Genomic DNA, 15,405 nt, shown 5'->3' with positions numbered 1-15,405 from the left:
ATATGACCTTGATATTAATGATATAAGGGGGCAAGAGTATGATAACGGGTCTAATATGAAAGGTAAAAATCAAGGAGTACAAAAGAGATTGCTGGACATAAACCCTAGAGCATATTATACTCCTTGCAGTTGTCATAATTTGAATTTAGTTCTAGGTGATATGGCCAACTCATGTACAAGAGCCGTTTCTTTTTTTGGAGTTTTGCAACACATTTATTCTTTGTTTGATTCTTCGACCAAACGGTGGAAACTCTTACAAAAAAAATGTATATAAGTTTTCAGTTAAATCACTATCTCAAACTAGATGAGAATGTAGAATTGGAAGTGTCAAAGCCATAAAGTTTCAAGCACCAAAAATAAGGGACGCACTTGTTCAATTATCAAAAACTAATGAAGATCCTAAGATAAAGAGTGAAGCCATATGTTTAGCAACTTATGAGATGGAGAATTTTGAATTTTTATTGGGAATGAATATTTGGTATGATATACTTTTTGCTGTGAATTCTATAAGCATGATCATGCAATCCAAAGATATGAATATAGATGTTGCTATAGATCACTTAAGAGGCCTTATAACTTATTTGAAAAATTATAGGGAAAATGGTTTTGTATCTGCATTAGAATCCACCAAAGAAATGACTATTGAAATGGATATAGAGCCCAAGTACAATGAAAAACGTAAGATTCATAGGAAAAAAACATTTTGATGAGATAGTTCATTTCACTAAAGATTTTTTTCGCGTTGATTATTTTTTGTATATACTAGATCAATCTATTTCTTTTATTGAGAGTCGATTTGAACAATTTTTAGAATATGAAAACATGTTTGGATTTTTATTTGATTCAAATAAATTTAAAATTTTGAGTGAAGATGAATTGAAAAAATATTGCATCAATCTTGAAAAAAATTTGAGTTTTGAGGATCATTCTGGTATTGATGGTCTTGATTTGTTTTTATAATTAAATTTATTGAAAGAAGATCTAACAAATGAAATTAACACACCATTAAAAATATTGAACTATATAAAAAGGTTAGGTTCTTTTCCAAATACATACATTGCTTATAGGATACTATTAACATTACTTGTAATTGTTGCGACCGCTAAAAGAAATTTTTCAAAATTAAAATTAATTAAATCATATTTGAGATCAATCATGTTACAAGATAGGTTAAATGGATTAGCTATGTTATCTATTGAGAGTGAGATGTTAAAGTTACTTGATTATAAAACTTTAATAAATAATTTTGCAACTCAAAAAGTCAGAAAAATAACATAAAAATAAAAATTATTAGTCTATATTAACATTATAATATAGGTCCCTATCTTTCTTTTTTTTAAAAAAAAAAAGCAAATAATAGTGAATTATACTTTATTGCTGCAAACCAACTACAACTCACAGACTTCATTTAGGTAAAGCAAAACAGGAGGCTTTACCTCAATCACGTACTTATTGATATACATTGGTCTTAAGTCCTAACTTATTGATAACGAAGTAACAACAAAAGCAGCAATGTAAAATAGCAAGCAATAATAGATCATTATAGTGTAATATAATCATCATCATATTATGGATAGTTAGATACTACCATACTAGCAGGTCAAGTAGATAACTAAGCAATTTGATACTATGAAAATATATAGTAGCTAGTCGCATATTCGTCCATCCAAGTGGTTTGAGTTCTTGGAGAAGCTAGCAACATATATCAGAGTTTAGGTCATGGGTTGTATAGATTTTTTGAGCAAATCAGGTCATCCCTTTAACATCAAAAAGTAGAAACCATTCTCATATTTCATGAAGCAAAACAAACCCAACAATAAAATGTATATTTAGCATCTTAATTACCTTTACCCTATGAGCTAGTTTTTGGCACAACATTTGGATTGACAATCATTGGCCTTTGAGTATAACAGACTCTTTCTGAACTCTATCCAAAAAGAGGACTTAGTGGGCGATGTGGGATTGTGGGAGGATGGGTCTTGGCGATGGAGATTGGAATGGAGAAGGCAATGGTTCATGTGGGAGTTACCTATGGTGGAAGCACTCATGGAGGATTTTGGGAGGGTTACTCTATTGCAAAATGAGAATGACAAGGTGTTGTGGAAAAATGGTTCAACAGGGGTGTTGTCAGTTAAATTGGCATATCAAACTGTCTCTTTTAACTCCTCTATTGTTGAAAACCTTTGCTATAAGCACCTTTGGAAACTTTAATTTTAATTACGAAAAATGTGGTGGACTTTATTTGGAGGGTCTCTTTGAATAGATTTCCAACTATGGATAACTTATTGTCTAGAAGAATTGAAGTTCAAATGCTGGGATGTTCTAGCCCCTTTTGTCATGAGCTTGATGAGACTCTAGAACACCTTTTTTTTCACTTGTCAATTTGCAATAAGAGTCTGGAATCACCATTACTCTTGGTTGGGAATTTTCACTGCCCAACATAGAGAAACAATACATCATTTTTTCCAACATGATTACAGCTGGTTTGGATCATTGAAAAACTAAGTCTGGAAATCGGTTTCTTGTGCTTCGGTGTGGGAGCTGTGGTGTCACAGAAATAATATCATCTTCCTCTAACAATTACTGAACCTGAATTCTGTTTTGGAGGCTATAAAATATAAGTCTTAGGCATGGCTGGAGGCTACACTAAAAGCTTTTCACTTTTCCTTTTTTGAGTGGCACTCTAATCCTTTGACTTGTATCCAGTGCCTATAATGGATGGGAATGTATTAGTTGGGAGGGACACATGTTAAGTTGATTAAGTTGGGGCTGTTATGTTGTTAATTATCAATCTGGGAACTATTTTATTTGCTTGGGTTCGGTATTTTGGGGTTGATACTTAAGTTGGGTTTATGTTATATACGTAATTAATAGACACAAACATAGTGCAAGGTAGGATTTTATGTTGTTGCTTGCGTACACAACGGTATGATAATTGTATAACTTTATCAACTTGTTTTTGGTGGCCGCTACCACTGGTACCTCGATAATAATATATGTTTTGGCTTAAAAAATATAACTAGTTTTTTAGCTTAGTTAATTAGACTCAAACCCCACATTCTAACAATTAAAGGAAAAGAGAAATAAGAATGCTTTTATAATGGTAACACTCAAATTAAAGAAAAAATGAGGCAACCTTGTTATCCAATACGAGCATACTCAAATTGTAGGGCTTTTTTTCATCAGCCTAAATTGTTGGGAGTGTATTATGATTAATGAATCTAATGAGTTTATTGCAAAAGTATTTCTTTCGCACGTGTTAGACGTATGAAATTTCAGGTACCATGAACTAGTCTTGTGTATTTACTGAGTTTCTCACAGTATTACTAATCAATTAGAACGATAATGATGTTAAAATTGAAATTTATTTATATGAATAAATTCACAAGAGAATTTATATTTGTTCTGAAGTGTAGGCATTGTTGGTTGGAAGACATTCAAGTAGACCTATAGCCTAATTACAATGGGGCCCAATTTTTTCCTCAAGTTGGAAGAAATCAAGATTGATAACAGATATACGTACCACGCATTAATTAATGATTCTATAAAGTACACTATTAGAAAATATGCCTTTTACATCGGTTATTTATGACTTTCTATATCAATTTTTAATCGATGTTGAAAATACCGATGTTGAAAATATTATCGTTAATATCGGTTTTTTAAAATCAATGTTAACGTAAAATTGACAACATCGGTTATTTAAATAACCGATGTTATATAACAAAAATTACACCAAAAAAATATATGAATGTTGACAGTTCACATCAGTTTTTATACAAAACCGATGTTAACGTTTTGGATATTAACATCGGTTTTTTTAAAAACCGATATTGTTATTAAGAATTTTTTTAAATACACTTTCTGTTTTTACAAAAACATCCAAAATTTAACCTGTAAATTTCAAATCAGAACACACAACACAACATATATCATTTGCATTCTGCTTTCAAACAGTTTTTAGCAGAAAGCTAACTAGTAAACTATCAATTGTAAAAAATTAATTGGTAACTATGAATAAATAATTTATTAATAACTATCAATAAAGAATATTCAATGTTAAAATGAAACAACAATTGTAAAAAATGTAAAGCAAGCTAGTAAACTAATTAAGTAACCTAAAATTACATAGTTCCTTAACATCCTAAGTTTGATTTCTAACTTTGAGATAATACTGTGTCCACTGGATGCGAAGCGCCTTCAATCTCTATGCTTCCAATGGTCTAACATCATTAAAATATTGCATGATCAAATAAAACATAAGTTAATAATGTAATACCAATGATAAGAAAATCAACTCTGTTTGAAATAAACAATTATCGTTTTTCAATTATTCTTGAAACTTCCTAAGATTATAGTGGATATCCAGTGCATGACATAATAGTCACACTCAGTGTTTCCTTTTTGTCTATTACACTAAATACATAATGAAATTTGAATATTAAACGTTAACTACAATTAGTGTACACATACATAAAATATATATAAGTAGAAATTTTATTTAAATCACGTACCTTAACAACAATCCACCTAGCACCAGCCTTGGATTTAAGTTGTGGAGTATCATCAAGTCCTTTCAAAGCACTGTTGAATATAAGGAACATTAAAATATTGATGTTGTTGAGTAATGCTAATGCAAATGTATTGAAAAACAATATTGACATGTTAATTATTCCTTTCAGGTAGTTGTCTGGCCTGTTATGCAAGGAACAAAACCAGACAACAAGATTTTCCTTAGGCAAAATGTCGACCATTTGTCAGTGTGCGCTGCAGTGGAGACCAATATGGGTTATTGTAGTATTATACATTATTTAAATTCAGTTGTTCAGTTTTACTTATCCATTCAAGTAGGCTCCAAGGTAGACATTGCGTTTTGAATTCTGCATCTAACTCTTCATGTAACTTTCTAATTCAAATTGCGATTGTCCAGATCTCTAAATGGATCGTGGCTCGAGGAATCCATACACATCGGAATTCCTCACTCACATACTTGTCTCAGTCAAATGTCTATTGTTGTTAACACAAAGTTAATTATGTATAAATTTAAAACAATAACTTAAGTAATTAACAATAATCTAAATTGACTTACAGAATTCACAACTGTATAACAGAGATGCTGAGACATTGACCACCGTGTGCTATAACAGAGATGCTTCAGGGATATCAAATTCAGCCTGATCACAAATAATAAATTAGGTTTTATTGTTAGTAAATTATAAATTTTGGCTAATAAAGAAAATGAAAGATGAAAACTAAAATACCTGAATAATCTCCCATATCAAATCCTTCTGAGTAGTAGGGACTTCCTTCCAAGTCTCGTATGTCATGTCGACCTTATCACGAGTGACAATCCCCAAATATATTCTTAATTTCTTCTTGTGGGGATTGTCAGCATTCCCAGTCGCAGGATCGACGTGGACCACCGGTCTCTCTGCCCCAGGTGGTCTAGTGGCCAAGGATCGTAGTCGTGTGGCTTTACGTGTCCGCTTAAAGGTAGACGGAGTTTGTGATGCTACTACAAGAGGAGGAGGAGGCAAGCCAGGTGGAGTAGCCATGGGCCTATAAAGAAAAAAACTTGAGTTAGTTAACATTATCAAAAAATTGAATCAGTTATGTAAATGAATGTACCGAAATGAAATACATAATTAGAAAATTACATTAGACGATTTTAATTAATTTTCCTTCATCATGATCATTACGATTAGCATGAACGTCGTCAGCTTCTTCTTCTCCGACGATGTTAGGAGTCATTTGTGTGGACAAAGGACTAACATAAGTATCAATTTATGAATCATCATCTTCTACATTAACACCAATTGTTTTCCTGTGTAGAATCAGGGATCACCTTTCATCACAAGGGTCTTGAACATAAAATACCTGTTTAGTTTATTCTGCCATGATGAAAAGGTCATTGTGGTAAGCTAGTTTCTTTAGGTCTACCAACGTAAATCCTATAATATCGGTCCGCACACCAATGTTGTTGTCAACCCATTTACATTTAAAAACACAAACAACAAATTTGACATAGTTAAGCTCCCAAATTTCATCAATGAACCCAAAGTAAGGGATGGAAACTACACAGGGATTGTCATCATATACACTGACGAAGTGTTGAGATTCAGCCCTTAGGGTAACCCCACTGTTTTGCATTGTACTTTTCTCGTCTTGTGCTTTTGTATAAAAGGAATACTTGTTTATGTCATATCCTTGCCAAGTTATAACATTTCTTTTAGGCTCATCTGCTTGCTTTCTTAATGTTTCAGAAGCATTTTCATCAGCAAAGATTGTATCTTTAAACCAATAAAAGAAAGACTTGTTATGCTTTTTCAAGACCCAGTTCTTTGACATTTTTGGATTACTTTGTTTGACTAAACCTTCATGCTGAAGTATGTATGACAAAACTTCATTACTGTTATTCAAGACATACAAGTGAGCTTCTAACAAATCTTCTACACTTGGAGTGATAACATGTAATCCTCTTGAACCCTTACCGTCTACTCTGTCGTCATGTCGAGACTCGGGAAGCCCAACAGATTTAGCCTTTTCAATGTACTCTAAACAAAATTCAATGGTTTTTTCTGCAATGTACCTTTCAACAAAAGATGCTTCGGAACGATGTAGATTCTCCGTATATCCTTTTAAGATCTTCATGTATCGCTCAACCGGGTACATCCATCGCAAATAAACAGGACCACAACATTTAATTTCTCTGACCAGAGGACAATTAAGTGAACCATGATGTTAAAAAAAGCAGGAGGAAAATACATCTCCAACTAGCACAGTATAATTGTAGCCTCGTTTTCCAGGTCATCAAACTTGACAAGATCAAGGACTTTGCTACATATGACATTGAAGAAAAAGCACAGGTGAGTTATGGCTAACCTTACTTTGTTAGGCAAAATGTCTCATATGACCACAACTAACAATTGTTGCATCAACACGTGACAATTATGAGACTTTAACCCTACCAGCTTAAGCTCCTTTAACTGCACAAGGCTCTAAATATTTGAATAGTATCCTTGTGGGACTTTGACCCCCCGCAGACACTGACAAAAACCGATCTTCTCCTTTTTCGACAAAGTATGACAAGCTGGAGGCAAGTATATTTTTTTCCCTTCAGACCTTGGATGCAACTGCGATCGTATGCCCATCTCGACTAGATCTTAACGGGTATTCAAACCATCTTTCGGCATGCCTTGAATGTTAAGGAGCATCCCAATGACACTATCATATACATTTTTCTTCACATGCATAACATCAATACAATGTCTAATGTCAAGGTCAGACCAGTATGGAAGATCAAAGAAAATAGACCTCTTCTTCCATATGCAAGTCTTACTTTTTTCCTTTCTTTTGGGTCTTTCCAAATATAGTATTCAAGTGTTGAACCTGCTGGAAGACCTGCTCACCAGTTAACGATATCCGCGCAGTTTCGTGTTCTTGACTTCCATTAAATACTTTTTTCAATCGCCTGTAAGGGTGATGAGGTTTTAGAAAACGCCGATGTCTATTGTACACTTTTTTTCTACCATGTTTCAGTTGTATGTAGCTTGTGTCTTCTTCATAGATGGGGCATGCATGATGACCCTTAACACAGTAATCGCTCAGATTCCCATATGCTAGAAAGTCATTAATGGTACAAAAAAACATTGCACATATTTGAAAAGTCTCATTCCGAAACTCATCAAACACTAAAGTCCCCTCGTCCCACAACTTTGTCAGGTCTTCAATCAACGGACTTAGATAAACATCAATGTCATTTCCTGGCTATCTTGGGCCCGATATCATCATAGACAACATCATGTATTTTCGCTTCATGCACAACCAAGGAGGCAAATTGTAAATTACTAGTAGAACTGGCCATGAACTATGTTGAGTGCTTAAATTGCCATATGGATTCATTCCATCACTGGCTAGTGCAAGCCTAAGATTTCTTGGCTCTATGTGAAAATCCAGAAACAACAATCTATCTTCTTCCACTGGGAGCAATTAGCCGGATGACGGACCATTCCATCGCAGTTTCTGCCATTTGCATGCCATGTAAGGTCTTTAGCGTCGTCTCCATTAGCAAAAAGACGCTTAAACCTTGGAACGATCGGCAGATACCACAACACCTTCGCTGGAGGGCCCTTCTTTGAGTTTTCATCACTACTACACTCGTCATCATCCTTGACTTTGTACCGTGATACCCCACACCTAGGGCATTTGGACATTTCTTCAAATTCATGTCTGTACAGTATGCAATCATTGGGGCAAACATGAATCCTTTGATACTCCATACCCATTGGACACAATATCTTCTTGGTCTGATAGTAACTTTTAGACAACGTGTTTTCCTCTGGAAGCATATTGTGCACTACTTGAAGCAGTGAACTAAACCTTTTGTCACTCCACCCATATCTGGCCTTCACATTAACCAAACTTAACATTGCCGGCAACAGCGTCAACAAATTCTTGCACCCCGGATACAAAGGCTTCTTTTAATCACTTTGTAATGTATCATACATAGGAGTGTGTGCTTACTGAAAAGACTCTTATCCAAGGTCATGAATCATATCCTTCAAGCGATCTCTCATTTGTACATCAAACGGTTCATATTAGAACCCATTCTGCATGTCTATCATTTCACCATGCCATATCCATGTCGTATAATTCCTCTTAATCTCATCGCACAATAGATGCTCCCGTATGTCGTCCACTATTTGTCGTCTTCCGTTCAAACAATTGATGCAAGGACAATAATATTTCCCGTCCTCATCCGGTCGACTTCTTTCAAAGGCACATTGCAAGAACTCTTCAACGCCTTCCTCATATGCAGGGCTCATGCGACTTTCATTCATCCAACTTCGATCCATCTAAATAATAACTTCGTGATACTCACAAAGTTATTCGATGTATGAATATCTCACTTTTTTATCATAGGTGTGGCCCTATCCCATTCAGGAAGACCTTTTTTTTATGGTAGCTTCATACATCAAAGTTAATTCTATTTTGTTAAATTTGACAAAATTTCGGCAGCATTTCACATTGGTCTCCAAGTATACGACATGAAATCGCTGAATTTAATTTTCCGATAATCAAGTATGCACTCAGAGAACAACTAGAAATGCTTTGTACCGAAATTTCATCAAATTCAACAAAATATTGTTAACCTTAACGCATGAATCTACCATAAAAATATCAACCTCCCCGAATTGTCCAAACGGACAATTCAAGATTGAATAAAATGATTAATGTAAACTGTCCGCAAGAATCATTGTTTTCAGTCTCAAATGGAAATCTAAGGTTCACTCATAAAGAACACTATTTGTATATCATATATCAATTGTAATTAATGGCAGGGAACAAGTAATAAAAACATTAATTGGTAACAAACATTTGTACCTGTGATGATGAGCAGCACGATTCAAAATGAAAGGAACAATCTAACAAATAACTCAATGACCACCTACATCAATCATCATTCCGAAAAATAGATATCAATATGTGACAATGAGTAGGCTTAAAGTATGACAAAAACATCAAATTTTCCAATCATATGAACCTTTCAACTAGAATGGAATAAACAAGTGAATAAGGACATAGTTAAGTTTCTGAGTGCAGATCCAATAACATGATTTTGCATGAGATTATGGTTGTGTTTCCCCCTAGTATTGCTCTTGGTAGGTCTTTAGTGATTCCAACATCATTGAAAAGGTAAGTTTTTTTAAAAATAGTTGATGATAGATGTGAAAAGTCAGATTTATTTGAAACCATATTTTTACTTAACATCAACGCTGGCCTTCCTATCAGTTATAGTTATGGCAGTTATTTCAATCCTCAATCATATAAAACTGGCCTTCCTATCAGTTATAGTTATGGCAGTTATTTCAATCCTCAAGCATATAAAGCTGGCTCAGAATGCCTGTATTTCTAAGTTTATTCCTTTGCTTATAAACTTAGCATATGATAGGTTTACATTTATAGCTTTTCTTTGGTGTTCTTATTACAATATTAAAGATAATTGTCAATTCTGACATGCAAAAACTGGCAGCCTAACTAGAGTTTTATTTTGTTTTATCTTTGGGTAATCCGTGGCTTTCCCCTGTTTTATCTCAATTTTACTTTGCTACCTTGTGGTTTCAAAATGACACTTTGCCCCTCTGCACTTTAATTAGTTAACACATGACCCTTGTAAGGTATGTCAATACTATTCATCACTGTATATAAAATTTATCTCGCGTATAACTACTCTAAACATTTTATGAAAAATTTACACATGCATTCAATTTTGGGCAGAAGTTTTCACACTGAATTATTGACAACTAGAAAGCAGGCATAGATGCTTAGTTGAATTTACAACCTAATATCTGTCTCATGATTTGAACATTTTACACATATTATACATGCATATAAACCTTATCTCACGGACAATTAATAAAGAGATCAAAGGATTTTGGACTTGTTGGCTTCATGAACATGAATCTTCTTGAAACATAGAACTGATGGACTTGAAAATTTAGCTTCACATTTGAACTCCTACTTTTATTCTTTGACTAAACTATCTACATCAATTAACAGTTACATAAAAATATAGAAAATAGACAAGAAAGATCAATGATCAATCCTCAAAGTTACCTATAAGGCTATGACGCCATAGTTTTCTGTTTTGAGAGCCTGTTTGATTCAGCTTTTCTCAAGAAAAAATGCTTTTATTTTGAGAGTGTGTATACGTCACTTTTTTAAAATGTTTTTTATGCTTTAGAAAAAAATAAAAACCCAAAAACAATTAGATTTCTGATTTCTTTTGGAAGGAACTTTGGCTTTTGGAAAAGAAAAAGGCTAAAATTATAGCTAAATTTTAAAATTAAAAATAGTTTCTTGTAGTTGTAACTAAACCAGAAATAGTTTCTGCTTAACATAAAAATCTATAAAAAAAATCACTTTTTTTCAAAATCTTAAACAAACAGACCCTAAATGTGCTCCTTACCTGGATTTGAAAAAAATCACTTTCCATGCCTAGATAGTAGGCTTGAAATTAAAAAGGCGAGAAACTATATAATGTAGGGACTTCATGATTACGATGCATAATATTAAAAGTAAAAACCACACAAAGGTATTTTCTAGCTTAGAAAGGTTATGGGCTGCTGGAAATCAATTTCTCATTTTTAGGAATATATCAGACCATTTGTGTTAGGGGGATTAAATTCTGTTATCCTTAAACTCCCTTTCCTTTATTCCTCTATTGGAGTGCTTATGTTTAGAAAATTAGTGTTTACTTTCTTTCTTTTTCTGCTTTTGATATCAATCCGGAATCCTCCCTAGCTGACCTTGAGCCATTTATGTATTGGTCTTCTGGTTGAAAACAATACAGGAATTATTTTCCAGGCCTCAGTTTCCAGAAGTAAACAGCCATTTTTTTAATCCACTAGGAGACAAAGTGAAATTTGGCCAAACCAAAGGATAGCAGACCATAATTTACCTTACCCTCCTATCATTGTAAAGTTCCCTCTTTTTTCTCAAATAAAATATTTTAATAATAATAATAATAATAATAAATAATAAATAATTCTAAAAAAGCATTTTCAGAGCATACATCACTTGTAACATGATAAATATTTATTGACTATGTATATACTGCAAAAGTTCAGATGGTCATCATTTGTGCCCAATCCGAAGATTGCTATCATAACATTCTTTGCTAAAATTATAAATGCAGTAAGAAAATGAAAATCTTCAAAAATACATCCTCCAAGCAGAATCAGATAAAAAAAAACGAACAATAATAGGCATTAGATACTATGATATAAAAATTATAATTATTAAATACTAAGATGCTAAAAGATTTGGATAGCCTATCCCCATGTTTATTAGCTGTTATCCCTAAACATACTCTGCAAGAAATCGTCCACAAGTGACAGCCGATATCAACTTAAAAATGGATTGTAAATATGCTAATATTATAATTAGAAGGTATTTAGCAAGGAAGTGCATCCTGCAAGAAGGTTATAAAGTTCAATTGGGTAGTCCTGAAAGTACCTAGAGGAACCTATTTAGCAAGGAAGTGCATCCTGTTGTATAGGTGATGTTTTTGAATATTTTGTTGGCATACTACACAGTCTACGGTCCAAGGGAGATGCTCATAAAATTCTAATTACTTTGCAAGTTGGAATAAGTAGTAGAATTGTAGGATCTACATTTTCTGTGTTTCATAATTTTTAATGGTCAGGTATATATATGTTGATTGAGAAGTGTACTTACTGGCTTTGTTGATAATTTCCTGTTCTAGGTGCAAATGGAGGCTGATGACTCTTCCACACAGAAAGAAGAGCAGATGAAACCTATGCGAAATAAGGTAATGGGGTTGTGTGAATAAAGCTTCAAATAAGGAGTTAAACTTCACGTAAATAATATCCTGCCAATGTATACTAAGGATGGAATTAATACTTCATATTAGCTATTTATACTTCACATTAGCTCAGTCATTTCTTCAAATAGGTTGTAGGCAAGTAGGCAAGTAGGCAAATTGAAAACGAAAACACTACGAGATCACAACACACGAGACCACATCATGTTATCAACACAACATGAACTATTTATACTTCACATTAGCTCAGGCATTTCATCAAATAGGTTGTAGGCAACTTGGTTAAATACTTAAATCCCAAAAGTCCTAACAACCACCCCAACACAAGGCATCAACTACCATTCAAGATCATGTACGACAAGTAAACAGAGCACAGTAGATTGGGTGGGAGAAGGACATACCTGTGGATCTTGTGACGGTGAGTGTTTTCGCACGCCGGAGAAGCACACTTGTGACGGTGGTCAGCGTGGTGTTGCGAGAGTGCGAGCGAGAGTGTGCAGACAGTCCAGTTTTGGTTTTTAATTAAGTCATCCAAAGTCGATTTTTTGAAAAAACCGATGTTGATAAACTTATTTTATTTACAATAATGTCACCGCATTTTTGTTAACATCCGTTTTGTCAAAAACCGATATGAATATGTCGATGTTAAAACTGCTTTTTGTAGTTGTGGTAGTTATCTAACGATCGGGTCATACTCCTAACTATGTGAGATCAAAATTAATTTTGCTATTCTTCTCATAAAGCAAGAATTAGCCAGTGAAAAAAATATCTAGGTGAATGGGAATTGAGCTAATTCCATATTAACAGATATAAAAAAACCGCTACTTTTGCGATTCAGGATCATATGCGAGAAAAAAATGTTCGTATGTGTAATAATGTCATTTATTAATTTTTAGCATTAATAGTTCTCTCAATTCTATGGCGCATGAATATTAAGTTGGAGTTTGTATGGCATTCAAATATAACTAGAAAACTCATGAATGCATGTGATAGCAATTGGTAAATCTTTGGCTTACAACAAAATATTTTGATTCATGGGTTTTTTCCTCACCAACTCACTTGCATGTCATGTTTTATCCGTCTAGTGTTTGGTTCATAATATAGGAGACAACAAATTCAGATGCATTGACATTCATGATGTTAACCTAAGGATTTTTTTTTAAAAAAAACCCTCAAATATTTTATTAATTTTTTTGAAATATGCAGAGAATTGTTGAATACTTTGTAAATATTTAAAGGGAACAAATCCTACATTGATTAAATGATGAATAATAATATAAATGTTTATAATTAAAAAATATTTTATCTACAATTGTTGTTTGATAAATTTTTACTTGGTATATTCTTTTTACTCAGTCAAACTTTATATTTTCTAAGGGACCACTTTTCTCCTTTTTTATGCGCACATTTTCTTCTTTTCATATATACCAGCACGTTTAAATTACATAGTGTGAAGATAATAAATTTGTTAGGCTACCTATTTTGTTCTAATTTTAAGACACCAACAGCATAATTTTAACCTAGAGTGAATAAGTTATCTTTTTGAAAGGAGAACGAACAAGTTATCAATCCATCAATCATTACACTTCTTTTTATAAAAAAATATATATTAAGGGTTAGTTTTGTTAGATTATTAGTAAAAGAGATTTGAACTTACCATTTTTTTAATCACCAAATTAATTTTATAACGAATATATTTTATTAACTAATAATTTAGTTATTATATATGTCTTATTTTAAAAAAGAAGAAAAAGAAAAGACGACATTATTAAGGATGGGGGCAAGAGCGAAACGGGGGCGAGGGCGAGGGCGGCCACACTTGGTGCCTCAGTCGCCGGTAACTCATCTTCCACCACCGGAATCATCAGTGAAGGAAACTCTGGTTCGATCAGATGATAGAATTACTAAAGATCTGAATGTGAATGCTGAAGAATTTGAGGAGGAAAGAGATGTAGAAGTCGAAGATGCGGAAACCCTAGAATCAATTGATAATCGTCCTGTATCACCAAAAGCTGAAATCAAACCTATGGATCCACCAAAGCTATGGGTTGATGCTGTTAGTGACAATCGCAACCCCTCAAAAGGGTTATCTATGGAGTATGTTGCTCCTAATATGGTTAATGGCGAAGTGGAGATTGAGATTGAAGAAGATGATATAGCCACTGAGATGAAGTTTTGGGAGACAGCGCTAATTTTGTATGTTTTGGGTGAAGATCTTAGTATGAATGCTGTGAAAAGCTACATGGTGAAGATGTGGAATTTCGTTAAACTCCCAGAGATGTATTACCATGACGATGGCTATTTCATCTTGAGATTCAATTCACATGATGACATGGATGTTGTTTTGATGAAGGGCCCCTTCACAATAAGAAATGTGCCATTGTTGTTGAAGGAGTGGAAGCCAGACTTCAACTTGCAAAAAGACATGTTGCGAACACTACCTCTTTGGGTCAAGTTGCCGAAGCTACCATTACATCTGTGGGGAGTTAAGAGTTTGAATAAGATTGGAAGTGCCATAGGTGTGCCTTTGGTAACAGATGAGTGCACTGCTAGTAAAATTCGAGTGTCTTATGCTCGTATTCTTGTAGAAGTTGACATTACAAAGACCCTGGTGAAAGAAGTTACCATCAAAGACTGTGAAGGTAGGAAGATATCACAGGGTGTAGAGTATGAGTGGAGGCCATTATATTATGAGAAATGTCATAAACTGGGTCATCAATGCAAAAAGAATGGTATTCAAAAGGAGAAGCAATGGAAGCCTAAGACAAAACCACTTGATGAAGCAGTGGTGGCTAATGTTACTGCACCACCAGATGTTCATACTAGTCATGAAGTCATAAATGAAACAGGGGTGACAAATGCTGTTGTGACTCCAAAAGAAGACCAATTGAAGATAAATGAGGAGTACAAAGGAGACATTTGGACAAGGGTTAGCAAGCCAACTAGAGACAGAGGTAAGAGGAAGATTTATACTGGATCTACTTCTGATGTTAATTGTATGAATGGGTTTGAGGCACTTAGGGTTTCGAGTGACTCTATAGTGGCCCCTGATAGGGGCC

General features: G+C 33.9%; 1 protein-coding gene across 2 annotated transcripts; it reads right to left on the bottom strand.

Moving 5' to 3' along the window:
• Nucleotides 1-5,116: 5,116 nt before the first annotated feature.
• On the bottom strand, nt 5,117-13,198 carry LOC114393268. Of its 2 annotated transcripts, XR_003662516.1 has the most exons (5): nt 12,748-13,195; nt 12,241-12,320; nt 9,385-9,448; nt 5,262-5,559; nt 5,117-5,174 (listed from the first exon to the last, which is right to left on the bottom strand). XR_003662516.1 is itself a non-coding variant. In XM_028354543.1 (4 exons), the coding sequence occupies exons 3-4, from the start codon at nt 5,553-5,555 to the stop codon at nt 5,139-5,141; spliced, it is 330 nt and encodes a 109-aa protein (XP_028210344.1). In that variant the 5' UTR covers nt 5,556-5,559; nt 9,385-9,448; nt 12,748-13,198; the 3' UTR covers nt 5,117-5,138. The 2 variants fall into 2 exon arrangements, 1 of the variants encoding a protein (XP_028210344.1); XM_028354543.1 differs by lacking the exon at nt 12,241-12,320 and having other exon boundaries at nt 12,748-13,198.
• Between the last annotated feature and the right edge of the window lie 2,207 nt (nt 13,199-15,405).

Source organism: Glycine soja, chromosome 17 (assembly GCF_004193775.1).
Source record: "Glycine soja cultivar W05 chromosome 17, ASM419377v2, whole genome shotgun sequence".
In the NCBI taxonomy this organism is placed as follows: domain Eukaryota; kingdom Viridiplantae; phylum Streptophyta; class Magnoliopsida; order Fabales; family Fabaceae; genus Glycine; species Glycine soja.
The sequence above is the reverse complement of the archived record's forward strand: the minus strand, read 5'-3'. Positions and strand labels throughout refer to the sequence as shown.